This window comes from Dermacentor albipictus, chromosome 9, assembly GCF_038994185.2.
Source record: "Dermacentor albipictus isolate Rhodes 1998 colony chromosome 9, USDA_Dalb.pri_finalv2, whole genome shotgun sequence".
In the NCBI taxonomy this organism is placed as follows: Eukaryota; Metazoa; Arthropoda; class Arachnida; order Ixodida; family Ixodidae; genus Dermacentor; species Dermacentor albipictus.
This window is the reverse complement of record NC_091829.1, coordinates 15,206,990-15,222,754: the sequence shown is the minus strand read 5'-3', so window position 1 is coordinate 15,222,754 and position 15,765 is coordinate 15,206,990. Positions and strand designations below refer to the sequence as shown.

Genomic DNA, 15,765 nt, shown 5'->3' with positions numbered 1-15,765 from the left:
TTGCATGAATAGGACACAGGAGTCTCTAATTCAAGTGAGCTATAGGGTCACATACAGGCACATAACATCCTTTAAGTTGTACCGTGGCTTTTTAGGAACACAAACAGCACTAAATTACAAAAAATTCATGAATTTATAATACACAGGATGATAATTCATGGAGGTGCACAGGCTGAACTTGAGGCCTCAGACAAAATGTGATCACACATTAATGCTAGGGGAAAGCTGACACATCGAAAATGGGATAATGAAGTATGCTAACTCAAGCTTAAGATGTGGGATTTACTAGTAGCTATGGACTTTTAATTATTAGAGAGAATGTTTAGTTATAAAAAAGAGCAGAGGTTGGCTTAATGTGCATTTCTCTATGTAGCTACTCCTGGCTTCAGAATAGAGGCAAGTACAAATATTATCAAGCATCTAATAGGTCTAAGTTAAGCATGTGATAAAAACAAGTAATGTTCCTAATCAAACTATAATGTTTGTATCATTGAGGGATTCACGATGAGGCCGGTATGAGAACACCCGTGCATATTATTGGGCCACTTTACTTCCGCATACGAAGTTACATGAGCACGCATTACAGGGTCATGGGTATAAGATAACAAAAACAAATAAAAGCTTAAATGAAGGCATCACATAAAGGTTCACATACAAGCACGCTGGCCCAGCAGCATACAAAACTGTGGAAGCTATTATAATTTGCCTCAGCTAATCAGAAATGAGCAGTTCTGCTCGAAGGCACTTCAGCAAATTAAGTTATAAATAACTTTATCATAAAATGCCTCAGCTATTATTAGCACGGCATATACAATGATCTGATGCCTTTTGGGACTAGTGAGCATTGGAGCAAAGAACAGCCAACTTACAAGTTTGTTTGGGTCCCCTCTCTCAGGTTTCATGAGGTAGTCGTTGAGGACTTTGCAAGCTGCTTTCACCTCCTTGCTTGGCTCATGCCTTCAAGAGCAAAATGGACAAAACTATAGGCCTCAGAAAACACAGCTATGATCATTGTGACATATTTATCAACTAAGAAAGAGTATAAGCAATTGGTGTAACATGGAACACAGCGAAGGCCAACAATAGGCCATTTTACAAGTCTTACAGGTATCCGTACTTAAAATACCACAGCTGTAAATGCAAGTGAGTGTTTCTAAATCCATGAAGTCAAGTTCAAGTTGAGCCAGGCATGCTTGTGCGCACACACACACACAATTTGCTCGGGTATCAAGAAACTGACCTCCGGGTAATTAACAAATGGTGCCAGGTAAAGAATTTCAACCATGAATCATGCAAGGAAATAAATTCAACTTTTAGAATTTGTAGACAATTATAATCGTTCATTATTCTGACAAAAAAAAAAGAACGCTCTACAGCTATGAGTTTCAAGTCACCACATTATGGGCCTAACACACTGCTGACACACAATTACCGACCTTTTCTTCATACTTTTTATTTTTCTTTATATGTGAAAAAAAGAAAAGAAGAAAGAGACAAAGTCAACGATGTACAAGTGCGAGCCAATAGTCCAGCTAGCAGCAGCTCTCTGATATTGGGGCCTTCTACTTGAAAAAGGAAACTACATTAAACCGTTGCAAATCAAATGCGGTAAGCACAGAGGTTCTTGTAAATGTTCAACAATTACCGCTGCCTTGCACCAACGACCAACCACCGACACCATAATCTAAATAATTATTTAACCTTGACTATAAACTTCAATTTTTCAAGCTGGCACCCATAACTACGTCACCTAACTATTGGCATCCACTTTACTACTACGACAGGCCACCAGCTAACCTGCTCAAAAACCACATGTCCCATCAAAGGCTTACCCAGGATAATTAATTTTAGCAAGAAAGTGTCATATTACGTTTGTGTTTTAACTCGTGCTGTTGTTTTACCAACCAGTGCAATAGTTTCTTGACCATAGCATCTCTACAGAACTATGTAAAGATTTTTTTTTATGTGTCACGGCACTACCAACTATTCCAAAGGGCAACAAATAAAAAGCAAATCAAACTAATAATCCTATTGAGTCCACAGTAGACATCCACCACCTTCTGTGGCTGTGTTCTGGTACACAGGATATTAGGCACAAAATGTTCGGCGAGGCCAGACTGAAGCCTAATGTTCTAACGAACAATACCCATAGGATAAAAGACAACAAACATGCTAACTCATTGCTGCAGTACTCGCATCACATAGGGCTGCATGTGCTTATATGATGCCCCTCTAGTCTGTTTTGAACTATGAATGCCTTGTGGCGAATCCTCCTATTTAAAAAAAAAAGGGGAGGGGGGGAGAAAGGAAGAAAAAGTTGATATGCTTACTTTTCTGCTCTCTCTGTCATCCTAGCTGGGGGCTCCCTCAGCTGCTGCTGACTTATTGCTGCCACCTTCGGGTCCCCAAGGCTTCCTAGCAGGACATTCCTGTTTTCAGAGGATGGTGGAACTGAGGAGGCACGAGGAGCTGTCGGTTTTCTTAAACTTCTGCCTGAGAGCTTTGGAATGCGAGACGACAAGGTTGGAAGGACAGGGTCAAGCACATTCTTGTCTATAAAGTCCTTCGCGACACTAGTTATCTGGCAGTTGCACTTGTCACACAGGCGCACACCGCTACTACTATCCAGAGATCCTGGCTCTTCCACTGAAGATGTCATCACTGTGCCAACCGACTGCGTCGAAGGCGGCTTTTCCTCAGATGTCGACTTCTCCATACATGCATCGCAGACGACACAGTTGACATCAAAGTCACCCACACCAATAGTCTCGGTCTGCTTCAGCCGGCACTTTTCACAAAGGGCGTCTGTGATAGCACAATCCCCACAACCCTGTGAGACCGTCTCTGCTTGCAATGAAATGGAAACTGCCATGTCTCTCCGACTGACATGGTTCCCAACTGCAACAGATCGCTGACGAAGGTTTGCACAACGGTCACAGATGACCCTTCTCACATCTGTGATGCCAGTTCCCGTGGAAACAGTGAGTGGTTTCGCTTCGACTGTCGTAACTTGCAGTCCAACATGCCTCCTCTCAGTGACGTCAGCCTGCAGCATAACGTCACGCTTCCGCAGGGGCACGGGAGAAAACTGAACGCCAACATTTCCTCTCAAGACTCGCTGCGTTTGTGCTCCTTGACTTCGTGACCTCCGTGGCCGCTGCGGGCTTTCAGGCGGGGGAATCTCAAATGGCTGCAACGTCAAGACAGATACACCAACATCAGAAGTGAGCACGGCTTCCGTGTTTGTGGAACTGTGGCCAAATACTCGCTTAGAACGTTCTTCACAATGCAGGCACGGTCGTGGCTCCGGCTTAACAGACGTTGGCTCACAGACGTCGAAAGTCAGCTGTTCAAGTTTCTTTCGCACATCTTTACCTGCTTCAGGATCTGTGGCTGTCTCTTTGCTCTCAAACTGCTTCTTTACCCTCTCAGTGCATTGCTTGCAGACATGTAGTTTGGCTCGTGGAATGAGCTTCCAATCTGCATCCACTTCCCGTGTCGAAAGCTTTTCCTGGCTGCCTTCATGTTCTGAGGCTTGCACTGGTGAGTTTAGAAGCAGCTCTCCACTGTCACCAACTGCAATAGACCTTGTTAAGACACAGCACCCAACACCTATTGTCTTCTGGACTCGAACGGCGGCTGGCTTTGCACGGTCTAAACTTCGACTTGGGCGCAAAGGCAGAGACTCGGAAGATGGCTCATCTTCTTTCGTGCTTACTGTCATGGAATGTGTAGAAGTTGTTGGGACGCTAGCTTGCACTTTGGCATCTGAGCGGCTTGTCTTTGGGAAAGCTGCTAGGCTTTGGTTTTCCAACTTTCGGATGTACTCATCGAGGGCATCGCCGGCAGCATCTCTCTTTGTTGGACCCAGGATGTGGTTGTCACCGACACCAACGGAACGTTGGCCCAGTTGGTTTGATTTTGTTTTCAGCTGCAGCATGAGCAACCTCTTTTCTTCTTCCAGAAGAGATAACTTCTCCTTATTGCAAGAAAAAAGAAAAACAGAGCACAAAAAAAGAAAGGCAAGCAAGGTCAGATTGCAAACATTCTGACTAGTCAAAATGGGCACTGAATATTTCGATGACACACAGTGGTTCTTAACTGCAATGACTGCCTTTATTTCCATTTCATGCATAAAGCCGGCAACGGAACACTTGAAGAAAGTAATCACTGCTGGTCTGACAAGGAATGTTATTCAACAAGGGACTAGTTGGAAAACTGGCTCCAGTAACCAAAACCCCTTGTTTTACCAATGCTGATGAAACCGTCTTGCATTAAAAAAAAAAAAAAAGAAGAAAGAAAGAAAAGAATCACTTCAATGTTTTACACATGCAAAAATATGCTATATACTAAGTTTTTACAAAGAATCGTACAGTTTTGTAACATTTGTACTGTTAATGACACTGCCATTAGTGTTGCAGGTTAGTCCAGCACCACCCTCCAAGCTCAAAGCAAAACAAGTATGAACAGCCACATTATAATCAGCATAAATGCACTTCAATTAAAAGTGAAACACCTGCAGACAGAGTGGGCATGCATGGTAACCAAGCTCTATTATTTTATTTTTTTTTAAGAATGTATTAGAGGCGATAAATGTCGTCAAGAATGTGCAAAAAACATGAGAAGAAAAAAACTGTAATATTGGGAAATACTCAGCATACTGGAATGAAGGACACAGATCGTACTTTGAGTCACTTTATCAAGTGAAATAATATATAGCACCTTTAAGACAAACAACTACGATGAGAGTATCCTGGTAGGTTTGCTTACCACAAAGTTTTTGCTGAAAATATAGGATTAAACTGTCCCAACCTGTGGTGCATAGGTGGCCCTACACATAAATATTTCGATATGGTACAAAGCCTTTCGAGTTTGATTGTACTACAACTCAATATGCGTAAGAAATAGGAAAGCAGCAGCAAGATACATTAATTCATTTAACAGTCATTTAGCACAAGATTGTTCCAGTTGCGTGATGTTGAGATCCATGAGATACTGCAAGCATTTGATGACTATGTCTCCGTCCACATTGACATCTGCGTTAATTTCATCTGTTACTGCACAAAGTTATTCTAACATTCCAGCCTGACCTCCCTTATCAGTGCCCGTTTAACACAATGCCATAACTGATCCATGCAACTGTAGTTTCCATACCTTCTGTAGCGTGTGCCAGCGCTCAGCATGTGTGACGCACTGGTATGCTAACAAGGCTGATGTTCGCATGATAGTACACATACATGTAATGCACACAGCGCCCTCCCGGATTCAACTTTGTCTGGAGTACACCACTCACCTCTGAAGTGTGTACCTTTAATTTGCGACTACTGTCAATAACACCTGGTCAAGGAGTGCATCTGTATGACTGCGTAGTTAGTTATTCTGTGCGGTAAACATCACAATTATGCTGCTGCAACTGAAAACACTGACTTTGATCTCGTAGAAATCATCACCGTCAGCCTATTGATGTTCGATGAAGTACGAAGATCTATTCCAGTGATACCCAGTTATCACTGTATCGTATCTGGCCATTCCATCCTATGGGAATGGTCTGCAGGGTAACTGACACATAGCAAGGTGCAGAGTTTGTTTGAGGTGAGCCTCCGACGGCAGAAGGTCAATGTGGTGACTGAAATGGTCAGGGAAATAGCAGCGCAGAGCATCGCATCCATTACAAAGAATGTGCCAACGGAACAGAGTTCGATTTAGACACACGGCACTTGTGCATATTATTTCATTGGGTCTTTGGAGCAGTGAAGGTGGTAGAAAAGCCAGTTCGGCTGTGAATTTGATATGTGCGATAGTTAAGAATACCCGGGTTCTATATATAATCGGGATTGGCCATGTTCACAAACCCAATAATGCAATGTGCCACAAGCCTCAAAATTTGACCTGGGAACTCGAAACAAGTTCTACAGTTGGCGCTGCACTACACTGGCCATGCAAGTGCCAATCATGTACCTGCAGGAACGGTATGGCCTTGACCTCGTCTTCAAGATGCCTGATTCGCCCGAGACTTGTTGCCATCAGCTCCCGCACGTTGGCTAGGGCCGCACGGTTTACACTTGGTGAGTTTCCACCGCCACCACCGCTAGGACTCGTTGCAGCCTGCTCCCTGTGCCCCACCGCAGTCCGGCTGATGCCCACGTGGTGGGGGCGCGGAGCCGTCAATGCTGCCCGAAGCCCCGGAAACTGCAAGTACAGGGCGCGGTGCTCTTCGAGCAGTGGCCACAGGTCCAGAATGGCGGCCAGGCGCCCGGACAGCACGAGAAGCCACACCACCAGAGCCGTGAGCAGGACGCTCGTTGCCAGCACGAGATACATGAGCCTCTCTTGATGTCGTGCGCGCAGCAACAGCGATGAAGAGTTGCCTCAAGCTTACACTGCTCACGGCCGGGGTGCATGGATTGTTGTTGGGCCCTTGGCGAATATCACGGTTGTTGCTGCTTCCAGGCCCTTACCCACTACAGAGGTTTGGCCAAATAATGAGTGGCAAAAAAATTGAGAAGGAGCTACAAAGAATAACAATAATTGAAGTAATAGGTATAGTGAAAAATAAAGCGGGTAACATTAAAGCGAATTGGTAGACAAAGTGCTGCATCTTCCATCTTTACTGTGGCTCATCTTTTGCGCCGTTCAAGTCCCTTTTAAACACATATTTCGGTTATTTCCAAACAATGGCTCTTACCCGCTACAGAGGATTCACCAAGAAGCAGACGGCTTTATATATATACCAGTGGGGATTTCGCTTATGTCGCGATTGTTCTTTTTCATCATCAAGAATGAACCACTCTACGCTTTCACTACTCCCATAAAGGTACAAATTCCTTTACACTTAACCTACATAGTCTTTCATTTGTTTTCTTCTTCCTTGTATACCCTACCGTGAATGGTACATTCGTACAAGAAGGAGTGGCCAGGAATGCACTCTCAGTTGAGAAGGCAGGAAACAAAAGAGGACAACAAATGTGGTCTTGTGAGCCTCAGGAGACTGCATTCACACGTGCTGTCTCTATATCACAGCATAGTGTCAATTGGTCTGTTCAGTAATTGCCTACACAAATACATTCTGTAAAACATTATTACTCAAACATTCTCTTAAAAAGTCCCATGGAATGTGTGCACAGTTTTGTTCCTAGGAAGCTTCTTACAAGTCATAATCGGCGTCACAGTGATGTGATGATAAGTATGTTTCATCCCTGCCAAAGTTTCATTCCAATAGGGGGCACATACCAGGTAACCTCGCACTGTTTCCAACTAAGCCTCCTAAACCCTCCCAAGTGTAATGTAAAGCCTGAGCGAAAAGATGAAAATCACTTGAAGATGTTACTTTAACCATTAATTTATTATATCAGTGGCTTCCATAATGCTAAGTTCTGATTATCAGTAGAATAAAAAACTAAATTAAGATGTTCTAGTTTCTTGTCCATATAGCTGTATGCATGAATGCTTTGATTCAGTTGCTTTTAGCATCAGCTGTAATCAGCCAGAACTGGGAAAAAAGGCACTGGCTGGAAATCCATACTTTATTAATTGATTTGATAACTGCAAATATGGTAATGCTGATGCTGTTACTACTAGGGGAATCTGGGACACGTCATTTGTAACAGCGATCTACGGGTGACTGCTGGTGTGAGCATAGGCACAATGCCTACAAATGGGCCGGAAATGAACTGCAAGTTTTTAAAAACACGAAAGGATACTTATTTAAACATCAGCACTATGCTGCCATATCATATAAAATAAAACGTTAAACAAGTAAGAGCTAAGTTCAAACTTGCAGGGTCATGCCAGCACTGATGCAGCTCACAGCAGAAAGGAAGAAGCTCATTTAGTGAAATGTTATGAAGCTGTTAATTGGTGAAACTAGTACATCAGGTGAAGTATGACTACAGTAACAATGCTACATGCACATATGGCAGAGGGCAATGTCAGTAGTTGAAGATGGAAGCTAAAGCAGCTGCAAATGTTGTTACTCATTTATACACATATTATTTTATTCAAAAACAATCCACCTGCAACATTCCAAATGTAAGCCTGCTGAGGCTTAATTAAGGAAATAAAATTTTGAATGAACAGGTAGCGTGGTGTTTAACAAAAGGAGAAGACCCCAATAAGTGTTCAACTAAGAAAAATGAAATGTTCCAGACAGATAAACATTCTTTGTTTAATAACTGCTAGATGTTGATTAACATAGTGTACTACAATTCTTCAGTTAATGCGAGGCATTTCCCAAATGATTGAAGTCATTTATAAGCTGCACAAAACCTGCAAAAATCACTCAATGAAGAATGCTGTATTTTGTGGCTTGGCATATAACACATCAAAGTTTGCTAGCTGCAACAATAAATCCACGTGCTGTAAGTGCACTTACATCAGGAACAGCAGTGGATGAGTTTGTTGATAAAGATGATATGGAGCTAGCAGAGCCACTCCTAGAACGAGCTGGACCAAAGGCCATGTCCAGTATCTCGCTTGCTTTTCGTTGATCAGCCTCTCGCCAATGGGAGGGAAGCACTGAGCTCCGCATTGGTTCTAAGGAGAGACAGTGCCACACAATCAGTTGAAAGCGCTGACACAACTACAAGAAGTACTAATCAGCCGAGGAATAGCGAATCAGTGTCAGGTAAACTTTGCTAAAGGGAAAACTGTCATCCACCCAACAGCATGAAGCTTTCTTGAACCTTTCTCCACCTTACAGGATTACGCAGAACTAATATGCCACATTCAGTGTGCCTGTGCTTTGAGTCGTTGATTAATTTGCCCTCGCGCTGTGGTCTCCTAGTCTCCTGGTTAGCTCAGTCGGTAGAACGACCGCCCAGGAAAGGTATTGGTCCCAGGTACGATTGCTAGACCAGAACAAATTTTTCTCGAAGTGCTAAGCTTTCTTTCCAAAAAATCTGTATAGATTTCCTTTGTAGCCTCATGCTAAAGTCAGGCGGATGACAACTTTTCCTCTCATGAGCCTTTCTCCAGCTTGCAGAATTCAGCAGAACTGATTTGCCAGGTGAACATTGTGTTTACAGAATGACTTTTACACCAAGAAAATCACTTGCAAGGAAGTCAACCACTACAGCTACTGCAGCTGCAAAGATATGACAAAGCATATAGTAGTTTCTGTCCTGAAGAACAGTTATCACCCACGATGCCCAAGCCAGTTAAAATATTTAGCTAGTATAACAACTGTCAACACATAAGGCCTGAGCGCTTAGCAAGACAAACATATCTGTGTTCTTGGTCATGTAGTAACTATCATACAAACAATGGTTTTGGAGGAATACATCACTCAAGTCCCGACTTTAAGCACACAGCTTCATTCTCATGATCATTTGCATAATCATCAATAATACATCACCTTGTTTCCAGGTAATGAGAAGGACGTGCTAAATGAACACGCTTATACTTAGCATAGACAAATGTATGGTAGCAATGAGACTTCAAGGACAAGCCTTTTCTTTTGCAGTGACTGGGTTCCCGAGTTGCAATTGTTTGCGAAACTTTGTTTCCTCAGCACAGATCAATAGGAGCGATGAAAAATTGAAAACTTGTGTAACAAAAAATTTCTGCATGCCATTCATACCTTATTCCAGTGTTGGTAACTGAGCGAGAAAGTTGCCAGGTATAACGCTTTTTTAGTCGATGACAACTTTACTTTTTTGGAGTCTTAGGGACTCCTTCAGTCTTTGTTAGTGATGTAAAAAGCTAGTAAATTGCCCTGGCAAAATTTCTTAAGGTTCACTGCCCCAACCCTATCTTATTTCAAAAGTGCCTCGATCTGTCGCTACCTGTCAAGGTATACCAAAGAGCTTATTATTGAGCCAATCTTGAGATCTCACATTACTTTAGAATTTCTTTTGCACATTCTTATCATTGACTAAGGGAAAGTGGTAGATCAAAAAATGTAAGAAAGACATCTAGGAACAATCAAAACACTAAAAAGAACAAAATTTCGAGCAAGTCATCATCATCATCATCACTTCGCAACTTTTTGTTAAATATGAATTGTTTTGGGCCTTGACTTGGTGAGTTTGTCCAAATAAAGGTTGTCAGCACTTCCCTGTTATCACTCCCCCCCTCCCCCCCTCACACACACACACACACACACACACACACACACACACACACACACACACACACACACACACACACACACACACACACACACACACACACACACACACACACACACACACACACACACACACACACACACACACACACACACACACACACACACACACACACACACACACACACACACACACACACACACACACACACACACACACAGAAACCACCTGTAATCATTTCATCATATACTCCAGGTTAGCATGTAGGAATGCACCACCACCACCACCACCACCAACACGAAAATCAATGTCCGCACCGCACCCTTCAGCGTCAATGTGATATACCACAAAACAATCTTTTCTGCCACAGTAAACATTTCAAATGTTAGAATTTCCTGCTCAATACATAATGGCACATATGAAAAGCTGCTTATCAAAATTCGTCCCTTACCAGTACCTGGAGACACCACTGCCGAGTCAGCATACTTGGGAGCATTTCGTAGAAGGTCAACCTTTTGCAGCTCACTTTCAATCTCACGTCCATCATCAATGTGGCCGTTTCCCAAGCCCCTTTCGTGGCTGCTGAGGACATCTTCAAAGTTGCGAAAAACTTCGTTCAAAGTGTCGTCGTTCGATGCAAGCAAGTCAGGTGGGGGTGCGCTTGGTAGTGCCTGTGAAATGTGAGGAAAAACCATGCACCGTATACAACCAAATCCTTGCCCACTATTTGCCACTAAACTGTGAGATACCTAGACAAATGCAAGAGCTCATGGATAATGTTTAATAAATTTGCTTCCAAAAAGTACCAATAGTTCCTACAGTTTATTCATTATTGAGTATTGCTGATTAGTGATTAAACAATAAAACAAAAACAATAGTGACCGATTCCTGTGACAGAAGGAAGTAAGGTCAGGCTAAGGGAGATGACAAGACAAAGTCAAGGAAGAGTTGAGCACCAAAAAAATTCAGGAAGAAGTGGGTGATTGATGGAGTGAAATGCAGAAAACTCATAAAAAGTGGCGACTTTCTGTAGAAATCGGACATACCTGACAGTGGAAGAAAAAGAAACCTTCAGTGTGAAACCAATTCAGTTAATTTACACAGTTACATGCACACATTAAAAGATGACAAGTTGCTGTTCACAGCTATTACTTATGCTACTAGCTATATAGCCAAAGGCAATGACATGAGAGGGAAGCATCAAATGGCTCTAACACTTGACAGAGCAATCATCATCGATATAATAAATTTACTGCAGGGGAAAAAAAAGATGGATGATTAGCTATGCTTATACTGCTGCAAGAACTATTCACTATGTTTGTTGTTTATCAAACTTGCAGCAGTCGGAAGAATGCCAAACTTGTGAAAAAAAAAAAGATACCTAGGTGTAGAATAAGGTCATAAATTGAGCTACAATTGTAGAAGTAACCTCACAGTATACAGAAAAAATTTCTAATGTGGACAAAAGGAAAAAGCTTTCCTCAAGATAAATAACAAGATTCAAGCTGCTTGCTCAATTTATCTCAGAATTGTGCTAGGAAATCACAAATATAGATGCTTGATGGAATATTTAACAATAGTGCTAGCAAGCTGCAGATGCAAATGAGCAACAGCTAGCAAATTTTTTTTATTGAAAAAAAAAGATAGGTATTGCCTAACAATGCACAGTCCAAAGAATGGCACAAAGGCAACTGGACATGTCTGTTAGAAGACAGAATGGAGCCCGATCAAACCAAAAACCATTATACATCAGAATTGTTTTTTTAAATTGACTGCAACTAACCTCAGGATCACTGTCATGGCGTATTCCAAAGCAACGACAGAGGATATACTTGCTTTTTCTCTGCCTTTGCGACATGTGTTGGATTTAATACAGGACTCACTCAATAGCACACTTTCAACATGTTTCCACAAGCAACACTGCTACGGAGTCAAGACTGTGTAAAACACATCCCCAAAAATGCTTTGTCTAATAACAAAGACCATCTTATCTTGTTTCCTATGCAATCATATCATTTGATAGTACAATTGTATGCCTGCAATGTTCTATAAAAAGGTTATCATTAGTCAACCTCAGAGATAATGAAGATAAAAGCACTGGCGCACAGGTATTTGTCTAACAACACTGTCTGATAACAGGATGAATCACCTCAAAGAAGAGCCTACAGACAGACGCCGACAACTGGCGCTTGTAGGCTCGGTTGATATATGTGCAGTAGGGAACCATTTTTCTGACATTTGTGGTACTATTTGTTGTATTACACACCCATGTTCAATTTTACGAATAAAAATTCACTGCATGTACTTACTCTAAGCTGTACTTCAGTAAACTACACCATTAGCAGCAGACTGACTGTAAGTGCACTATGTTGAACTAAAGCTAAATCCACCTATGCATTAACAAAGAAAGTACTCCTTTTGCCTGTACACACTACATACAAAGCACCAGTGGAATTAACAATGACAGATTGCTAGCATAACTTGATGATTGTTTGGCAATTTCGAATGTGAAATGTACAGCTGCCATCAGACTTAGGCCAAAGAATGAAGACACATCTACAGCAGTTAACTTTAACAAACACTAGCTGTAAGGAGCAGGTATTCAATGCTTTGGAAGGAAGACATTTTTTAAGCTAGCACATTCAAGGCACCCCAACCAGAAATGTTTAACACCCTCTGCAGGAGAAGCAATAAAATGGCTCAGCATATTGGCTACCGATAACACACAAGCCACATGATCCTCTGTTTTGATTATTTTTGCTCCATATGTGTGCTATGCAAAGTTCCACTGTCGTGTACCTTCTCTCATTCGTAAGCTTGCTTTCCAAATGTTGATCTACCCACAATTGGAATTTTCCTCTTTGATCTGGTCCCCCTATCAAAGCTGTTTAGCTACCATGTTAGAAGCTATACAAAATAGAGCTGCTTGCTTAATTTCTCAAAATTATTATCACCGCTCAAGCAAACTCTCTTTCTCTACCACAGTGAAGTAATCACCGTGACATAGCCCTCTTGTGCTTATTTCATAAATACGTGTAACAGTTTAACCAAAATCTTTTAGGCATTGAAACATCACCGTACACGTCACGTAACCTACACAATAACCTAAGCTTCACACGCATTTACAGTACTACTGACGCATTTAACTCATTGGCACTTCCACGTGCCATATAGCTATGGAAGAGCCTTTCCGATAGCATAGTCGCTGAAGCTAACCCTGATAAATTTCAAGTCACTTATTGCTCATATCACCAGCTAACCCTTAATCCTTCTAATCCATTATGTGTAGTGAATTGTGCTCTCGGGTTGTTCGGTTGTCTGTGCAGCTACACATGTGCAGATGGTGTTCCCATAGTAAACAAACAAAAAAAAAAACAGTTTTAACTTATCTGTTTTCACGATTCAAATTTTCATCTATATGTACTTTTTTTGATGTTATCTTTCTTGTGTTATATGTTACTGACATATTTATTCAGCCCTCCACCCCCCCCAACACACATATGTATCGTATTTTCCATAGTGTTCCTACTGCTCAGTTGTCGCATGCTTTGCTTTTTTACCATTTTTTTGTGTATGCTTTTATGAAATTTTGCCACCTATTGTTTATATAACTTTCACTAAGCCCACCTTACTCAATGCCCTATCAAGCCCTGTAAGGAGCGTTGAAATAAATAAATAAATAAATAAATAAATAAATAAATAAATAAATAAATATGATGTCCTGCAGTAATAAAAACAAACAAAAAATGCTATAAATAAGTTTCATCTACAATATGAAGCAGATCTTTTGAATTCAGAACCCTAACTGCCTGTCAGATATTCATATTTAGGTGAAAAAGCTTGAACCACTCAGACAAGTAAAGAGCAGCACTGCACTTTTTGCACTCGCACCCACTGTCGGTTCTTTCCTTTTTGCACTGCACATTTTGCAGTGCTGTGATGAATTTTGTTTGCGAGGGTTTGGTGGAAACCGATGTGGGAAATTCATCCACTGCAATGTTTCAAGGTACATAGGTATCAAAACACATACACTAACTTCTACAAATATCAACTCCCCCGCACCCAAAAAAATAAGCTGTGCTATCCCTGAGGTGGACATATAATGCCATCTTCAGTGACATTTCTAAACTTGTCCAGCATATACCGGCTACCGCGGCATCCACAAATAACTTTCTGAACTAGCATTACCTCCCGCCCAGCAAATCAGAAGCTCCAGCAATGTGGCCTCCATTTTTATTCTGATCGCTTCACCAGCTTTAACAGTCATTGGGCTCATTAAGGAGTGCTTGAACATGATGGCAACTGTAATGCACACAAACATTCAACCCACCTTTGAGCGAAGTTCTAGTATTTTTGGAGGAGCAGCAATGATGGCATCCTGCTTGGCCACCTCATTGTCAAGCATACCAAGGTATGACTGCAGTGATTTTCGTTGCCGCCGCCTCTCCCGACACTGTTGCCGAATCTGGTCCATGTTACTTCTTGCTGCTTGTGCCTGCAAGTAAATCCACCATACACTCATTGCACAGCTCTTGAGATGTTTATCATTACAAAGCCAAACCACTATTTAACAAACATGGACATTAAAAATTAGGTGGTATAACGAAGTATAAATATAAAATGTTTCTTGCCGATATCAGTGTGCAAACAATATGTACTTATACTGAAAGTATTTTTGAGTCGGAAATGACTTCATTATAACAATGTTCGACTGTAGCTGGGCATCAAAGCTAACACTTTACGTTACTAGAAAAATGCAGAGTAACAGAGATTGCAATACTTTCTTTTTCCCATTTCGTTTGTTGTAGCAGACATTAGGATATATGTGTTGATTAGGAATTCAACTAATGAACTAAAATTCAATAAATAACACATACGTTAACTTAAGCGAGGCACACTATAATTGCATAGCTGCCATGTCATAAAGTCTACCTCTTAGCTACCCGAGTCTACCTGAGTGAAATGTATCCTCAATATCTGAAAAAAATTGCATCGGTATTCTAGTTAACACTTATTAGCACTGCATTAGCAGAGCTAATAAGTGTCAACTGGAACAGTCGGTATACTTACCCCAAGCCAGGCTACGCTAACAACATACACATGTACAGTGCTCATGGAATGAAATGCGTCAATTTAGGGCTAAGTAATGCGCATACTTTTGTTTCAACCGGCTGCAATTCGTGTCACATTGACGTAATTCTGGTGCATACACTTACATCGGAGTCCTCGTCACCTTTGGTGACCAAATTCCTAGCGACATGACATGGTGCTCTCGCGTACTTTGCACATATGTAAGGTTCTACTAAATGCTCCGTGTCCCATTTCATTCCGTGAGCACTGTACATGTATGTACAAGGCAGGACAGCCACTGATGTTGCTCCATTTGTAGAGCATTGCTTATAGTATGCGAATCTCGGAGGTGAAGAAAACTCGAAAATTAACAGGACAAAAAAATGAGAAGGACACAACACAGGCACTGTAAACATACTAATACAAACAAAATAGAAATGGCACTCATTGTTTTTCCTGTCTCTGACACCATTCCCTTTATTTCAATTTGTTAAACCAAGTTATGAAACTCAAAGGTGCCAATACAAGTGGAAGTTGTTGCTTTGACCCCTTTTGTAGTATGCTGGTCTTCATTAATTTATTTCATCACATTTCCAATCTCACCAGAAACTCATTAATTAAAAAAATT

At 41.4% G+C, this 15,765-nt stretch overlaps 1 protein-coding gene across 4 annotated transcripts in view; it reads right to left on the bottom strand.

Moving 5' to 3' along the window:
- Kank (kank) overlaps positions 1 to 15,765 on the bottom strand; it is a 79,823-nt gene that overhangs the window by 26,474 nt on the left and 37,584 nt on the right. For 2 of the 4 annotated variants that reach the window (XM_065433975.1, XM_065433978.1), the window contains exons 5-10: positions 14,398 to 14,562; positions 10,519 to 10,738; positions 8,372 to 8,532; positions 5,959 to 6,189; positions 2,331 to 3,979; positions 870 to 957 (exon numbers count right to left, since the gene is read on the bottom strand). In XM_065433975.1, coding sequence (XP_065290047.1) covers positions 870 to 957; positions 2,331 to 3,979; positions 5,959 to 6,189; positions 8,372 to 8,532; positions 10,519 to 10,738; positions 14,398 to 14,562 — 2,514 coding nt within the window. The remainder of the gene's footprint in view (positions 1 to 869; positions 958 to 2,330; positions 3,980 to 5,958; positions 6,190 to 8,371; positions 8,533 to 10,518; positions 10,739 to 14,397; positions 14,563 to 15,765) is intronic. The other 2 variants (XM_065433976.1, XM_065433977.1) reach the window with 2 other exon arrangements.